Source organism: Takifugu flavidus, chromosome 1, assembly GCF_003711565.1.
Source record: "Takifugu flavidus isolate HTHZ2018 chromosome 1, ASM371156v2, whole genome shotgun sequence".
NCBI classification, from domain to species: domain Eukaryota; kingdom Metazoa; phylum Chordata; class Actinopteri; order Tetraodontiformes; family Tetraodontidae; genus Takifugu; species Takifugu flavidus.
This window is the reverse complement of record NC_079520.1, coordinates 13,741,895-13,758,582: the sequence shown is the minus strand read 5'-3', so window position 1 is coordinate 13,758,582 and position 16,688 is coordinate 13,741,895. Positions and strand designations below refer to the sequence as shown.

The following is a 16,688-nucleotide window of genomic DNA, read 5'->3' as shown; positions in this document are numbered from 1 at the left end:
CTTTGATTAGTCTTGACTCTCAGACACAGTCCTGGGCAGAACCTGGAGAGGGGAGAACTGCCAAAATGAAAAGTTTAGTCACCAGTTTGAGATGTAATTAGAAGCAGACTTTTTTTTGTGTGTGGCGAGCTTGACTTTCCCCATCTCTTTTTAAATAGCTTTCCATGACAAATAATATGTCAATATATTTTATTGAATAAGAAAATTGAGACTGACAGATTAACCCCCGACTTAAGTTTTATAAGAAGGATCAGCCTGTAAAGTAATTGCTGTTTGACTACTATGGTTACAGTTTAATAGTACCTCTTTCATTGTTTTATTATTCCAGTGAGTTCAGGTCTTGACTTCAGTTTCTGTAAATCTAACTTTGAGACAATTCTGGATGAATACATTTTGCCTAATTTGGCAAATTCTCTAACTGTTTTGTATGTTCCAGCACAGCTGCTCCAGATGATTTGGTCTTCCTTAATTTACTGATGAGTTTATAATTTGACTTAATTTAGACCGAAGACTTGCTTCTTCATCTTGTTGTGATTGGAAAACTTTGTTGTTTGAAACCATTCTTTTGTAATGGGCTGAGAGGTCATCGCATCTTTGTAAAACAAATTACAACACCTCCTCCTCCTTGCCGGCTCAAAGAACCACTTTGCTTTTCTGTCCATTTTATTTCTGTCCATGCTCTGGCAATATATGACTTCAATGCTTTAGTATTTGGTAGAAACTCAATCAGGAGGGCCTTTATTTAATAATAATTATTTAACAGAACAGAAACAACAAGAAACAAATACATTTCATTTATCAGAGAAAAGAACATGGTCCACAATCTGGTTCAAACGTTATACTCATGTAGCCTAATTGGTAATGACAGAATCCTTTCACTGATGAGAAAAACACTCTTCAGACTGAAAAGTTAATTTCAAAGATTTTATAACAGCTAAAAATGAGATTCAACAGAAAGGATCAAATTAGACTTGACTGAAATCATGGAAAAATGGACTTGACGGGACTGTAATGATGTAGCAACAACTGGCTGCCCCTTCAAATGTTGTCATGGAGACGTCTGCGCGCTTCCGCTGCAGGAGCTCGTGCTGTAGCTGTGACTGGAGCCTGCGCGCTCCCGCCTCCCTCTACATGGTCCATCCACACCGGAAGAGTTGATGTACTGGAAAAGACGAGGAACGGCCGATTAAAGAAAACTTCCTTCTGTAAGTGATTCGATACGTTTCCTTAAATTCCGGCTGTCGCATTTGTCGCTGAAGTGAGCGGACATCCAGCTGCTGTCCTTGAAGGATGCACCTGACGCGTGCTGTGCTGCTCAGGGCTAGCTTGCTGCTCCTCCAGGAAGTGCTAGGATCGTCACTCTCACTAACAGGCCCCGCAATCACATCGTTGCGCATTTGCCACTCCTTGACAAGGACAGACAGTTACATGTCGTATTCCATTCGTTTGGTCACATAGGTATGCCCACATTTTTGTTTACGCTGTTTTTTGTCCCCCCCGTAGACTATAGCGCCTTAGCTCTCAGCCGTTTCCATAGTAACCTTGGATCCGTGGGTATCATTCATTCCGTTTCCTGCCTCTGCAAGAATAGGCCTTTCTGATTTTACAAAATGTCCCATGATTCAGTGAGATGTCGTTGTTGTGTCGGGATGTTGTAGAACAATGAAATGTCAGTGAAGCCTATGAGGCCTGTGAGGCAGCCATTATGAGGCCTCCAGGACACCCACAGGGGCCACCACTGGTTAGTGCAGGACCCTCGGCAGCATCTTTAATGAAGCCAACACTCCAGTGGCCAATAATCATGCCCCCCCCCCCCCCCCCTCTACAAGCTATTATCATTCAACAACTCTAAAATACCTTACCAGTACTTTAAGTTTGAAAACTGAGATTAAGTAATCATGTCAACATCTATTATTTAATTATTCATAACAGAATTGAACAGTGTTAAAACAAATAAAGCCTGATGTGATTTTATGTATTGAAAGAATAACTTGTTTATTAAAAGCTCTATTGTAGACATATGTTTTATATGTTGGATTTTAGTTGAATGTGGGCATTGTTTCCTTTCTGAGTTTTACATTATGGTGTCACGTACAGTGGCAGTATCTGATCTGTGTTTTGGAAGGCGTGAGTATATAAGGTGTACAAGATCCCCCCAGACAGTTAGAAAATAATGATATAGAAATCTGTCAACAGTGAAAACCTGTTGGACTACAAAAACTGAAGGACAAAACCTTCCAGTTTAAAGTACATACAGCATTATGAATCAGTTTCATTGGTAATATTTTAATGTTATTCATGATAGGTAGAAAGTTCAGCAAAATGATTAGTAACATGCAGCACTAAAATAAATATTATAAACGTTTTTTGTGAGTTGCTTGTTAGTTGTAAGTTACTTTAAAATCAGAACCAGAAATGCTTTGTATTTTTTACTGAATGTAGATTTATTGCCAATTCCTCCACAATGATGAGGAAAAAAATAAGGCTAGCAAAACTGTCAGATGAGATTAAATTAATTCTAAAGTTTTTTCCTGTCATTCCCAGTTGATACTCCTAGATTGTAATCAAGTATATAACTTGAGAAAAGAATGCCAGCAAATATGCACAGTTACAATTAGTCTGAACAGTGATCACATCCTGCCCTTGTAGAACACATCCTTTCTCCAAATGGGAAAGTAATTGTAGTCTTTGCCACCTATACACCCACATAATACCACTCAGAGCCTATAATTTTGTTTTCACTCTTCCTCACATCTCCATCTGCATATGTTAAGTGTAGCAATTACACTGAGAAATTGCCTCTAACTACATGGGGTTTATAGGACAGACAGTTTCTCTGTCTTGAAAAGGAAACTTGGGCAGTACAAACACTTTGTTCCATAATTTCATCCAAATATACTTTGATGGGTCAGATTTTAGTCTCCTTTGTGCTTTAAACATTAAAACAATGTTTCATCTTTTTACAAAATATAAAAAAAGCCCACTTTCTGTCAATGCAAGTTTTCATACTAAACATAAAATAAAGTATTAGAATTAAATACACAATCTGAATAACTCATAGCCATATTAAGGGTTGGCTATCATGTTAGCTGTCTACAAGTGTTGAAAGATTCCAAATAGCACACTTTACTCAATGAATTTACAACGTTGAAGTGTCATTCAATTATTTGTGAATTCAAATTTACAGTAATTTGTTGTCTTTGCTACTATATGGATACAAATAGACAATGTGATCAAGTTCATTTTGTGCCAACCCACTTCTTGGCCTGAGAGGAGCTCTATGTTGTTAGAATAAATGCAACAGTTGGAATATGTGGTTGAACTGTTGAAACTAGTAAACTTGTTTTTCTATGCCATCTTTACTGCTCTTGTTGGCTGCTATTGCCCCCTGAATGCTACCACAGCACCCGAGGGCCTTTTGGACATTCTCCTTTCTCCTTCTCTGTTCTCTCTGGTTGGCCTCTCCACCGCTGCGTCCTGGGGATGAACGCACCAATGAGGAGCCTCACAGTGAGTCCCGCTGGTCTTCCACCACTCCATCTTCTTCCACAACACCTCAGTCGGTCACTTACTCACTCACTCACTCACTCACTCACTCACTCACTCACTCACTCACAGAGCGTGTTGCATATATGCCTTGATGTCAGACGTGGTGGGCATTTTTGTCTCTATGAGCGTACTGTAGATGTGAGTAGTGTACACCATATGAGCCATGATGTTGACTAACTGTTGTGTGTTATTTACAGGATATGCCTGATCGCATGTTATGTGCAGTGCTGGAGCAATTTCAGCTTTACTTTTCCCTTTGGTATGTGCGCTTTGTCTCCATTGAGGGTGTCATTTCTTCCTGTGTTCTTAGTGTCAAAACAGCCTGTACACTTTTATGTTTTGTTCATTTTTGCATACACAAACATGCAAACACACAGAAACGGACATGGGCAGGTAATTTTAACTGTCCCTGTTCTGTAATAGTCCCTAATCTACTCGGGCCTTGGTAAGATGAAGATAGGTGAGGATGATGGTAAGTTACTGGAGCTGCTCCTTTGTGAAAACGCTCATCCTATGTTTCATCTGTGCAATGTTGTGTGCCACAGTTGACCATTTGACAGCCCAACACATAATAAAATTTTAACCCACCGACCTCTGTTCTGGCAATTCAAGTCAGGGTATTTTGCTTAATGAACATCAAAGTATAAGAAGGGGCAATACTTGTAATTACATTCTGATGCTGCTATTGACTGCCATACAGCTGTTTTCTTTTTAAAAAACAGCTGTATGGCAGTCAATAGCAGATAGAAAATGCTAATAAATGCTAGTTTATGTAAATATTTTACACATTTTTTTATTATGACTGCTATTTTTGATGTCAATCAATGTGGCTAAAATCCAGAGGTCCCCCTCTGAGCTAAATTATTATACATGTTATATCGTTTCCATACTGAACGTACAAGTTACATATATATATATATAAATAAACATATATATATCTTGCTACTGCCCAGACTTGGATATTGCCAGATTCTTTCCCTCTTCCTCATTTGCCTTTGGTCACTGTGTGATTCGTTTTCCTGTCAGATCCACTCCCTGTATAGCACAGCAAGCCCCAGCATGCTGAAAAGGAAACAGAGCTCGCGGGTCGAGGCCCAGCCCATGACCGACTTTGGGCCGGATGAGACCCTGACAGACAGCGCTGACATCTTCTGGATCAACAAGCCAGTCAGTGGTCTCACTTGCATAAAGAGCTAGATGGAATTGTAGTTTTGCACTAAGTTATCATTACTTTGTTGTTTCTGCAGTGGGTGCACTCCCTCCTACGAGCCTGTGCCATCATCAGTGTCATTTCTGTGTGCATGAACACTCCCAAGACTTTTGAGCATTACCCTCCACTGCAGTATGTGACGTTCACTTTTGATACATTACTGATGTTCCTTTACACCGCTGAGATGATCGCCAAGATGCACATTAGAGGAATCATCAAGGTAAATCGAATGGTATGGTGATGTCTGTACACTCGCCATACCATTTTGGCATTTTGATATCCAATACTCAAAAAAAGTATTGAACAATTAGAAGGAATGCTTGATTACTGTTTGAGTATGTAAGATTAAGTTGGTAAAAAAGAACCTAGCCAAGCAGCAAGACTTCATTTGCTGTTGGAGATTAACACTGTCTAATGTAAAAGTTTGCCAAAACTCACAATCTAATTTTTTGAATAACAAATCAGTAGATCACGTTCCAAATGTCACCTATAGTTGCTTCATATCAGTCGGTAAATTCAAATTTAGACATATTAAGAAGATGAATAATGTTTTTTAAAATGATAAAATACAAACAGCTGGTAGATGAAAGGCCCATAATTATGATCATAAAGCTGTGGACAGCTTAATTATCAAATCAAGGATAATAAGCAAGGAAGGACACAGAATTCTTAGCATTGTTAGCAGAAATATAGCATCGAAAGAAAAACGCTTTTTATCGGACATGTTTTTTAATAGCCATTAAATAATATGGAAAAAATGTTAACAATTAAGAAAAAACTTTGCCTCGTTTGTGAACCTAATGGCATTTTTTGTTTTATCTGTAGCTCCTAAATGCAGTTCTCCAAGCTCTAAGTGATCTGCAAAGCCTGCCAACATAATTACATATTTTGTCAGCATGTGATCAAGCATGTTGTTATCTTGAGAGTGTTTCAGAACATGTCCTTCATTGTAGCAAATAAAAGCCCCTTGAAGCATCCACTCATTGTTCTTACTTTCTCAACCAAATAATGGTCTCTCACACTTTCTTTGTTTTTCTTTTTTCAAACTTGTAAATAGCGATTCTGTGTTGTGTGACGTCTCTGACTGAGGGCCTCCTTTTGCTTTTGCTCGTACAGGGGGATAATTCCTACGTTAAGGATCGCTGGTGTGTGTTTGATGGATTCATGGTGTTTTTTATCTGGGTGTCATTGGTGCTGCAGGTATACTTTGCATTTACAAATGTAGTTTTTAAATAGGTTTTCTTGCATTTTGCTTACAGTAAGGTATTCGTTTCCGGTTGTTTCAGGTGTTTGAAATAGCAACGCTCGTGGATCAGATGTCTCCTTGGAGAATGTTGCGAATCCCCCGAGCGCTTATTATGATTCGAGCCTTCCGGATCTACTTTCGCTTTGAGCTGCCTCGCTCCCGTATCACAAACATCTTGAAGTACAGTGCTGTCATAAAACCTATTCTTTATGTTTGGATTCATGTACCACTCTACATAGCAAATTTATGCTTCTGTTCACTCTACTTCTTTTCAGACGATCCGGAGAACAGATCTGGAGCGTCTCCATCTTCCTGCTGTTTTTTCTTCTGCTCTATGGAATTCTGGGGGTTCAGATGTTTGGAACATTCAATCATCACTGTGTAACTAATGAAACAAAATTAGGGTAAGCACGAAAGATAAGGGAGATTTAGCATAAATGCTATCTCAGTCATATTCTATGTACTTTAGTACTTTACTTGCTTACTCTAATACCGGCTTCAGTCATGCTGCGTTTGAGTATTGTTGCAGAGCATTTTGAGGATGTCCACTGTTAAAACATTTTTCAGTATGCATAGCAATAAACATGGTTTATCAAAATTCTGATAAAGTTGCCGGCATTAATTATGTTAGAGTTATTATCGCATGTTTCGTTGGACTCACCAAATGATTAATGTCATCTCATGAGGAGCTTCGCTCGCTCCTTTAAGACTTTTTTGTCCCTCTTTTCATAAAACTGATGTATTTGATAAGCCACAACAGCAATGAGCCCAAGATAATTAGCTACTATCACAATTCATTGCTATGTTGTTCAGGCCCTTTGTGATGGGCGTTTAATTAGGAGGTCTTATCGCACAGACTTTAATAAACAATTTGAGTGAGTGTGTGGGGAAACAAGTTTAAAGGCATTCATTTTCTGTACTGGCACCTCAAAAAGCACCTGGCAAAAAAAGAGGAGTGGGAAGTCCGTATTTCAGTTAGTATTTATGCTTGACCTAGGAAATGCCACCATTGAGGCCACTTTCATGTTTCAAGTTTGTAATGATTTACAGATTCAATCTGTGACACATAGTGTGTATATATATATATATATATACACACACACACACACACACACACACACTATGTATGTATAAGAGAAGTTTATTGTTACTGTTTTCAGAGAGGTGACGTGGAACAGCCTGGCCATCCCCGACACCCATTGTTCCCCTGATGGCGAAGGTTATCAGTGTCCATATGGATTCAAATGTGTGGATCTTGAAGATCTGGGCTTAAGCCGGCAAGAGCTTGGCTATAGTGGCTTTAATGAATTAGGTAAATATATAATATTTATAAAAAATATATAATTTATACTAGGTGTATATGTATTATTGCTATACATACCCCTAACCGTGGTTGCTTATTCTACCCTAAATATGAGGAGTAGTGCTAATGCACTATATTTACCGTAAACAGCTTTAATGTGAAGCTATGTGATGGATCATTTGTGCCTCCTCATTTTAAGATTGCCACATTGGACTGTGCTGGATTGAAATTCAATCATTTTATTAAAATGTACTCTTAGAAAATCAGTGTATTCAGCTGAATGTTTCCAATGATACATCTAATTCCTGCACTAGGATTTATATTATAAAATGTATATTCTATTCTTCCTTTTCTTCTTCTTGTTCTTACTGAATAGGCACCAGCATCTTTACTGTGTATGAGGCTGCATCGCAGGAAGGTTGGGTGTTCCTAATGTACAGAGCTATTGACAGTTTCCCTCGCTGGCGCTCCTACTTCTACTTCATAACTCTCATTTTCTTCTTGGCATGGCTTGTCAAGGTAAGAGCCTTTTTCCCACCAATACTCTAATCAATCTCTCTAAGATTTCCTGAGAATTTGTTGTTTATTGTTGGAAACTATAATGTCTGACTTTGATGCAGCTTTTAAAAAGTAAAAGTAATATTAAGAATGCTGCCATTTTCCGATTTGGGGTTCTAGATTTGACTGATGTGAAGGCATCACAAACGGGGTAAAATTAAACAAACCACAGCAGAACCTTCAGGTTTTTCATTCATGGGCATGTTTGTTTCACTCTCCTACCAGCTATCACTTGTTTGCTCTTTCACATGTTTGGTGGTTAATATTGTGATGACTTTTAATGCTCCAGCTTATGATATAAAACCATACTACCAATTTTGTCTAGCACAACTGTGTTGTGGTGCATACGTCTTCCTCGAAACTAAAGAAATGACAAATTTGCTAAGCTGCGTACAATTCCTGGGAATTGGTTGAATATGCATCCAAAGGTGAAATTGTGATTTCCCGGAGGAAATGCTTAATGCTTTTTGAATTACTAGTGAATTTGAATTACTAGTGAGATATAGCTGTCAGATTGCCTGTATAATGTCACATTTTTGTCCCTTCTCTTCTTGTAGAATGTGTTCATTGCAGTCATTATTGAGACTTTTGCTGAGATCAGAGTGCAATTTCAGCAGATGTGGGGGTCACGGAGCAGCACTACCTCTACTGCTACAACACAGGTGCAGCCAATACGGATATATTTAAATAAATGTATTCAAAAAGGGTTTACTCATTTTTGTCAAACTCACAGCATGATTTGAAATGCCTGTTCTTTCTGAAAATCTCAAAGGCCGCAGCTTTACTGCAATTCAGGTATCACAAGGGTTTGTTTGGACATGGGTCAGATTAACCAATATAAAGACAAGCAGACTGAAAGGCTTTACAAACAATAGATGGTTGTGGTAAAGATCAAGCTGAGCCTGGAGGGTCAGCTCTTGAGGTATCGGTCCATACTTTAAACTGTTCTAAAGGTCATGTGTGGACAGTAATGAAAGATAGAAGCAGCAAAGGACAGAATTAACTATAAAGACCAGTCTTTTGGAACTAGCTATAGGACTTTGGGAAAAAACCACATAAATTGGATAGATATTACACTTTATAGTGATGATGTAAACAAGCAGTACTCTTCCCAGAGACTAGCAAATGCTAACATCTTCAAAGGTTAAACCATTATTACTTCATTTGCATTGTGCCTCTCACACAGCATGTTTATACTGCTGTGACCTTGAACACAATTAGGCATTCTTCTCTCCATTATTAAAATTAATTGTACTTGTATTGTCATGCCTCAGTCTTTATCATGGGAGGGACTCATTAACTATGGTGCAACACAACTGTCAATCACAGAAACTGAAAAAAAAAGCTATTTATTCTTGCTTGCTAGAGCGGAGGACCAACTTAAGATACTCCATATAATCAAGAGAAAGTCTCTTCAGACATTTAAAGCCTTTCAAAAAGATGAGTTGAATGGTACTGGTAAATAGATCTTTGACACAATCTGTCTTCTTCCTCCCTGTTTTGCTCAGTAAAATTGTGAGTTAGTGGTGAACTGTAAAATAATTACATTAATTAATTAAACCTTTGATATGTTTTATAGATCACACCATACTATCATTTGTAACAACAAAATAATGGTCTAAAACAAAAAAATCTGTACATTTTACATATTGTATGATCTGCTGACAATCCATTCTCAGACTCATAAGAAATAGAGATTTTGGTTGGGTTATATTTGTTATGCTTTATTTAGGTGCAATCACATCTTTATTCTCAGGGTCTGAAGCTAGCCTTCAGCTCTTCTTTGTGACCACAGATGTTTTAGGATGATGTAGCCAAAGGGCCGTTGTATGTGTGAAGTCCAATAATTTGAACAGTTTGCAGGGTGTCTTTTGTAGCGTCATGTGCTGTCCTTGTGCCGCAGATGTTCCATGAAGATGCTGCCGGGGGGTGGCAGCTCGTGGCTGTGGACGTCAACAAACCACATGGCCGAGCGCCGGCTTGCCTCCAGGTAAACACCCTATATCATTAATATGCTCCCGATGATATTATTGAAATCATACGCACTCCCCTTGTGGGTGTCTGTGGGTGACGGATCTATTTGGCTGCACTAATGTTAGATTACAGTCATCGATGCCTCTGCTGCTCTCTGGTAGGTGTGATCTAAATGATTGGGCTTTAAAGATAAGCTCACAGCAGCAGGCTTTCTGGCCTCTGGCTATCACACTGGTTATGGTGGTGCGGGTTAAAAGACTGGGCTCATGCTGTGAGAATTCTATTGCTGCACAGGGGAGGGTAGCTGTCAGTAAGCCATCAACTTGAAGGTGGCAGTGACATCGACAAACAGTACAAAGGGTTTATCACAAAATAAAATGGGGTTGGGAAAGGAACGGAGAAAAGAGCGTATGTGAAATATTCAGGATACCCATTAAATCATCATGTCCCCCAGAGCTCTGTTATCAGTTGGAAGAAAGATTTAGAAAGAGGAACAACCAGAGGGATAAACACGGCTGACTTCCCCTTAAGCACTGTGCGCCATTACATGGAAGAGCCAAAGATTGCTTCATCTCCCTCTTTCCCTCATACCACAACACTGTGGTATGTGGTGTTTTCCTCCTTTTGTGCTAGTTAGAGTCTGTAGCCTTAACAGTAAAATCACCCTTCACTAAAAGTATATTGTGAAATAAGTCGCAGAAGGAATGTCTTAGCACAGTTCAGGCATGGTTAATTTCATATTTAATACCTCAGTTCATTCAAATGATTCCTTCTTATGCTTGTGATTTTCTCTGGAGCAGAATAGACCATCCATCAAACCCCAGATGTTATGTATTTTGCATAAGGCAGTAGTCCTCCAGGTGATACCTGTGGTGTTTTTATCTTTAGCAATACTTATTAGCCAATGTGTTTGTGGTTATTTGAAAAATTGAATTATTCACAATATTGTCTTTTTTCTCCATCTGGCAACCACAAAGTCATCCTAAAGGTTAGCTGCAGGAGAACATCGGCAAACGGCCCTTTCATTTTTTCCACCGATTACGTGTTTACTACTTGCTTTTTCATCCAGAAAGTGACCAGAAAGTGAGCATGCTAGGTGACTAAACAGGTAGTGTGAAGACAGGGAAAGTGGATCCAGCCTGCAGGGCCATCTGTGAGTGCGGAGGAAATGAAGTGTGACTTTCTGTTCTATCCTGCTTGGCTCCAAAGTAATTGGGCGTCAAATGATTAAAATGTTTCAGGGTTGGCAGGTGGGCGCTATCTACAGACAGGCGGCCTGTGTGTCCTTCTGTTTGCCTGCTGCTAGATAAGCCATAGTTGTCTGTCAGTCTTTGGAACCACCTGTCTGACTGCCAGCCCCTTGGTCTGCCTGTTAATATCTGTCCATTTACACATGTACTGTATGATTGTGTTACTTGTCTGGGTAAGATAACACACATAGACAGATCAAACACTCACTTTTTTACAAGCAGAACTGAAAGGGTTTAAACCAAACTAGTCTTAAATCCAGGAAGCATCTGTCGCCTTTCTGTTTTTTTAATTCCTTAATTCCTTCCTCACTGATACGTTTTGGTAAAGTCTACAATTAGGGACTTGATCATTTTTGTCCCAATAAACCATTTTTGTTATTTCCTCGAGGGGATTTCTCAGATGAATGGCTGCCATTTGAGTATTTATTACGAGACTGAAATTGAACTTGTGGCCAGTTTGTCTCCATGAACAGTAGGAATGAAAGAGAAGTTGTTTGAAAGAAAAACAGAAAGATGCAAAATGACGGTGTACTGTGTAGAGTCATGGGGACCCCAGTATATATACTATACATATACTGTATAAATAAACAAAACTGGAAATCAGAGGTAAGGATGGGTTTACCAACACGTTGGCTAAATTTGACTGCGATTTGAGCGATCATCCGCTCTCACCTTCAGTATATTAATACATAGAGTTCTAAAATGTGGGACTGTGACATAGAGGTGGCACAACATACAGAAGCTTTTATAAATGTTAAAACAAGTAAATGTAGTAACAAGTACAGCCTCATATTTTATTAAATCCCATTTTCCAGTCAGTCATGAGTCAGCTTCCTTTTATAAGCCTCGTGAAAAACAAAGGTGCTGTGAGTTTATAATGAAGTGAATATCTTTAATTTATTCTAAAATCAGGTTTCCTCTTTTTATGACATGTTTCTCTTTCATGACTTGTTTGAAAGTTGTGTCAGATGGGGAGACATGAATGTAAAGTGAATACAGTGTAATAGGTGGTGATGGAGAGCAAAGGGAACCACAGCACATCACTGGAAGTCCCATGTTCCCCTTTAACCACTTATCTCACAGCCAACTTTAGCAATAATATGGAGTTATTTTGCTTTTTGTTTAATGGAGAGCTATGTCAAAAAAGCTTTGTTTTTGAATTTTACAACCATTTTGTGCAGAAAACTACGGTAACAGAGAAAATTACTGTAATTTCCGGACTACAGAGCGCACCTGATTAAAAGCCGCATAATCTACTTTTAGAAAGAAAATTAAAAATTTTGTACTTATACAAGTCGCACCGGATTTTAAGCCGCAGGTATCCCACGTAGTAATATGAAAAATTCGATTGAAAACATTCAGTACCGGTAGATGTTTTTATTACCGTAAGAGACGAGTCACTGACGAGTGACAAACAGACAGGTAAGAAACAACAGCCACTTGTATGTTTATACAGAGACCTTGAATCCAATTTTTATCACGTCAGGATTTTTTAACTTTTCTTTTAATTTAATCCGCTTAGCAACATAAACAAATATATTCTACCGGTAAATGCTTTTTTTTCTAACGGTGTCTGTAATGCAGCCATCTTGAAATATACGTTTGTATCAGCTACACACAAATTAAGTTGTTTATCCTTTTTTACTCAAACAATGAACAATCTAAACCTCCCGATGGCCCACCTCTAAAATCTTCTATTTTCATCACGGTGGCGATTGCTTTTGCCTTCCGTCTGATTTGTACAGCGGAAACACCGCGGCCGCCTGCTCTCTGTGTGTTGACCCAGTCTTCCAGAACGTTTTCAAGCTGGGGCCACCTGCGATGTTTACGTCTAAAAGCTTTTGTTGTCTTTTTGCTTTTGATCAGTTCTTCATGCTGGTTTGCTGTTTGCCAAGATTATGTGCACCAGCATCGATTTCCTTCTTCAGCCGCCAGAGTGATCGTTTTAACTTAAAAGCCGCATCATATGCTTTTCTTCTAGTATTTTCACGTTGATGAGGGTTAGTAAAAAAGACTGATTCACAATAGTTGTGCGCCATGAAAAAAAAAACATAAATAAGCTGCACCGTGGAATAAGCCGCAGTGTTTAAAGTGTAGGAAAAAAGTAGCGGCTTATAGTCCGGAAATTACGGTAGGTAGTTTTTCAGCAGTTTTCAAGAACATGTGGAACAGTCCTTTCTGTAAACTAAAATATCATTTTACCATCTGTATAAACTATAGTATATCTCTTTTACTTGATGAACAACTTGAAAAGTTCTCTTATGCCCCTCAGATTCTACTTCTTAGTAAAGATGATATTGCTGCCAGAGCATGTGTTCTGTGTGAGTATTGCTGTCCCCTTCCACTTATGTGCTACACTTGTCTCATGTACTGAGAGAACTTTTGGCAGTTTTAGCGAACAGACGTGGCACCAAAGTCTGCCTCTGCTGTGTTACAGATGGATCCTACTGGAAATACCCCAGAAAGGATGCATATAATCCCATCCTTTATGTGATATTCTCATGTAGCAACTATAGATCTTGCCAGGACACTTCAAATGAGCACAGCTGGTTTTGTTTCTTTTAAAAGAGGCTGATCAGACATTTTTCAGAGAATGTGAGTCTTTGGTGGTTGACAATAAAGAACTATAGAACTACTATCATACATACGTACTTTTATATATAATCAATATATAATATATGGTTTCATATAATTAGAGTAGTGTTTTTTTAAGGCAACAGTGGTCTTTGCACAATTTCTGGTATGTGACATCAATTGTGTGCATAAGCTTATGCCGATGTTCATCTTGTGGTGAAGGGAGACCTAGCTGGAAGCAACACAAACATCATCTGTAAGTGTGTTTACATTGCAGTAGCTGGATTATTTTACTTTGTTGTTGGGCTACACACTGACCTTTTCAGTCACACTACAACAATCCATAATGGAGTTATCACTGAATGTCAGAAAGCGCTTGTTCATCCAAAAATCCTTTGCGATGGTTTGCTAGGTTCCGACCGGTTCTTACTAGACGGTTCTTACAAGAAATATAGTCAAAATGTAGCTTGTGCACAGCTCTCATAGGCCAGCTCACCATCCACATGCACGCGTAAATCGACCCTCAACCAAGCTACCTCTTGGTGGTCGTCCGGCTACATTCAGAATACTCTGGGCCGATTCTAGTCAAGCTACAGCATCCACGTGCATTTTATGGAATTGAACTACCATAGTAGTTCAGTTTCCATCTGTGCATGTAAACACACTTTAACACAACTGTGAGAAGATTTCAGTGACACACAGATTAAATAATTTGTTCGCTGAAGCCACCAGCACCATTAGTTAAGCAGAGGCATTTGTCCATAGGTAGGGCTGCGTAGCTCCCCAGAATGAACAAAACTAGAGGAATCACTTAACTGGCTAAGAAGGTTGGCACTTTACCCAAGTTTAGAAAGCACACTGCTTCTCCGCCTGTATTTGTCTTTGGATCCGTAAAGCTGCCTGAAAATATGGCCAGTGTCAGGATGTTGACGTAACCACCCATTTTGAGCTCACAGATGTGTACTTTCTGTCCTCTGTCAGCCTGCCTCCTTTCCCCGCTCCCGACACTTCCAAACACAACTAGATTTGGGCAAAACACACAGGGAGAGCGGCTGGCTGCTGGAAATGTCAAACTGCTTTGTCACATCCAATCGCACATAGAGAGCCTAACCTCTTTTTTGTGTGTGTGTCTGTGTGTGTGTGTGTGTGTGTATGTGCACCAGCTGTGTGCATGTTCTGCACAGACTCAGTGTCAGTTATACTACTTCTTTGTAACTACAGTGCAAGACAAAACAAAGGGGCCCACTGCAATCAAAATTCAACTAGTTTGATTGCTGCATAATCACATCCACAGTGAGCACTCACAGCTCCAGTTTTAAAGGGTGTTCAGAAGCAACCTCACATACATTTCTTATTCTGCTACTAGAAGGTTATGGGGTTGATTAAAGGTGAAGCCAGTAGCATTGCAGTTAGCTGATTACCAAAGTTTCGATGTGTTTCCTGGCTGATGTATTTGCTCAGCAGATGTTGGAACTTGCTGTGGCGTGCTATTGTACAAATTTCACCAGGTCTGTCCCAGTCACTCTTCAGAAGAAAGTATAATTTCAGCCTCTTGCGTTTTAAGTCTCATTTTTGTGGTCTCTAACTATTTAACCGATCTTCTCATGACTGCAGGCGACTTTTAAACTGGCTCGACTTTGTCTTCGTACTGGCTCTGTATCACTGCAGAAACTGCAGAAGTCTGTCTGATTTGCCTTCAGTGGAAACACAAACCAAACATAATAGATCTCCTTCCTTTAATGCATTCTGTCTTTTTCCATTCAGTAACCATGGGTACACGGATATACACATACTCTCACCGGCCACTTTATTAGGTACATCGTGCAAGTGTGGACCTTCTTTTGCCTTCAGAACTGCCTTAATTCCTGACAAATGTTCTAGAAGGTGTTGGAAGCATTCCTCAGAGATTTAGGTCCATATTGCCATGATAACGTCACACAGTTGCTGCAGATTTTTCGGCTGCACATCTATGATGTGAATCTGCTGGTCCACTACATCCCAAAGGGGCTCTATTGGATTGAGATCTGGGGACTGTGGAGGCCACTGGAGTACAGTCAACCCATTGTCATGTTCCAGAAACCAGTTTGATAATGATGATATGAGCTCTGTGACATGGTGCATTATCCTGCTGGGAGTAGCCATCAGAAGATGGTTACACACATGGTCAGCAACAATGCTAAGGTAGGCTGTGGTGCTTCAACGATACTCAGTTGGTTATTTAGGAGCCCAAAGTGTGCCGAGAAATGATCCCCTTTTTATTACACTACTAACACAGGCCTGAACCGTTGATACAAGGCAGGGTGGATCCATGCTTCATCTTGTTTGTGCCAAATTCTGTTCTGCCATCTGAATGTCGAAGATGAAATTGAGTAAACATTCAAGTTGAAGATGTTTTTATTGCCCTGAGGGGCAATTTGCATGCCGCCAACGGGTAGAAATAACAGTGATAATTTCGGTTAGAGTTAAAAATAAGAAATCCTCAAAAATGCGGCAATAAGTGAACACAGACTACCTGTATACACAGTGTGTCCAGTTTGATTAAGGGGAACACTGTCTCACAGTGGCAGTGAGAGTGATACGCAGTACTTTCCAGTACTTCCACATTTGCCCTTTTTTGTGAATCATACTGTGCAGTTTATTTTTTTTTAAAAAAACAAAGAGCAACAGTTTATAATTTAATGTGCTCTATTGCTCTGGATGGTAATTCAAAGATGAAAAATCTTTTGCTGGAATCACTTTTGAATAGGACCATTGGTAGTTGTTTTCCTGTGCTGTCTTAGCCAATAACAAAGTGCTTCTTCAGACTTGAGTCTTCTCATTTTTATGATTTCAATCATTTATCCTGATGGTCTAAATTCAAGTTTTTTTTTTTAAGGGTGAAATGTTCTACCTACTCACAAGCTGTGCATCCTGCTGCCTTCTATATATGCAGTAGAAGACTTGCAATCGCATGTCATATGATGTTTTAAGGATGTGTTTGGTCCAACTTTATTTTGCATTGAAACCATTTTTTTTAAGCTCTTG

The 16,688-nt window shown here is 39.3% G+C and overlaps 1 protein-coding gene across 4 annotated transcripts in view; it reads left to right on the top strand.

Annotated features, from left to right (window-relative positions):
- Window positions 1–1,061: 1,061 nt before the first annotated feature.
- nalcn (sodium leak channel, non-selective) overlaps window positions 1,062–16,688 on the top strand; it is a 36,360-nt gene continuing 20,733 nt past the window's right edge. For 2 of the 4 annotated variants that reach the window (XM_057039434.1, XM_057039405.1), the window contains exons 1-12: window positions 1,062–1,205; window positions 3,405–3,510; window positions 3,747–3,808; window positions 4,576–4,716; window positions 4,797–4,979; window positions 5,876–5,959; window positions 6,046–6,185; window positions 6,281–6,409; window positions 7,166–7,317; window positions 7,685–7,827; window positions 8,424–8,528; window positions 9,770–9,856. In XM_057039434.1, the coding sequence (XP_056895414.1) occupies window positions 3,767–3,808; window positions 4,576–4,716; window positions 4,797–4,979; window positions 5,876–5,959; window positions 6,046–6,185; window positions 6,281–6,409; window positions 7,166–7,317; window positions 7,685–7,827; window positions 8,424–8,528; window positions 9,770–9,856 (1,206 nt within the window). In that variant the 5' untranslated portion in view covers window positions 1,062–1,205; window positions 3,405–3,510; window positions 3,747–3,766. Of the gene's footprint in view, window positions 1,206–3,404; window positions 3,511–3,746; window positions 3,809–3,972; window positions 4,022–4,575; window positions 4,717–4,796; window positions 4,980–5,875; window positions 5,960–6,045; window positions 6,186–6,280; window positions 6,410–7,165; window positions 7,318–7,684; window positions 7,828–8,423; window positions 8,529–9,769; window positions 9,857–16,688 lie in introns of those variants that run through there. The other 2 variants (XM_057039415.1, XM_057039424.1) reach the window with 2 other exon arrangements.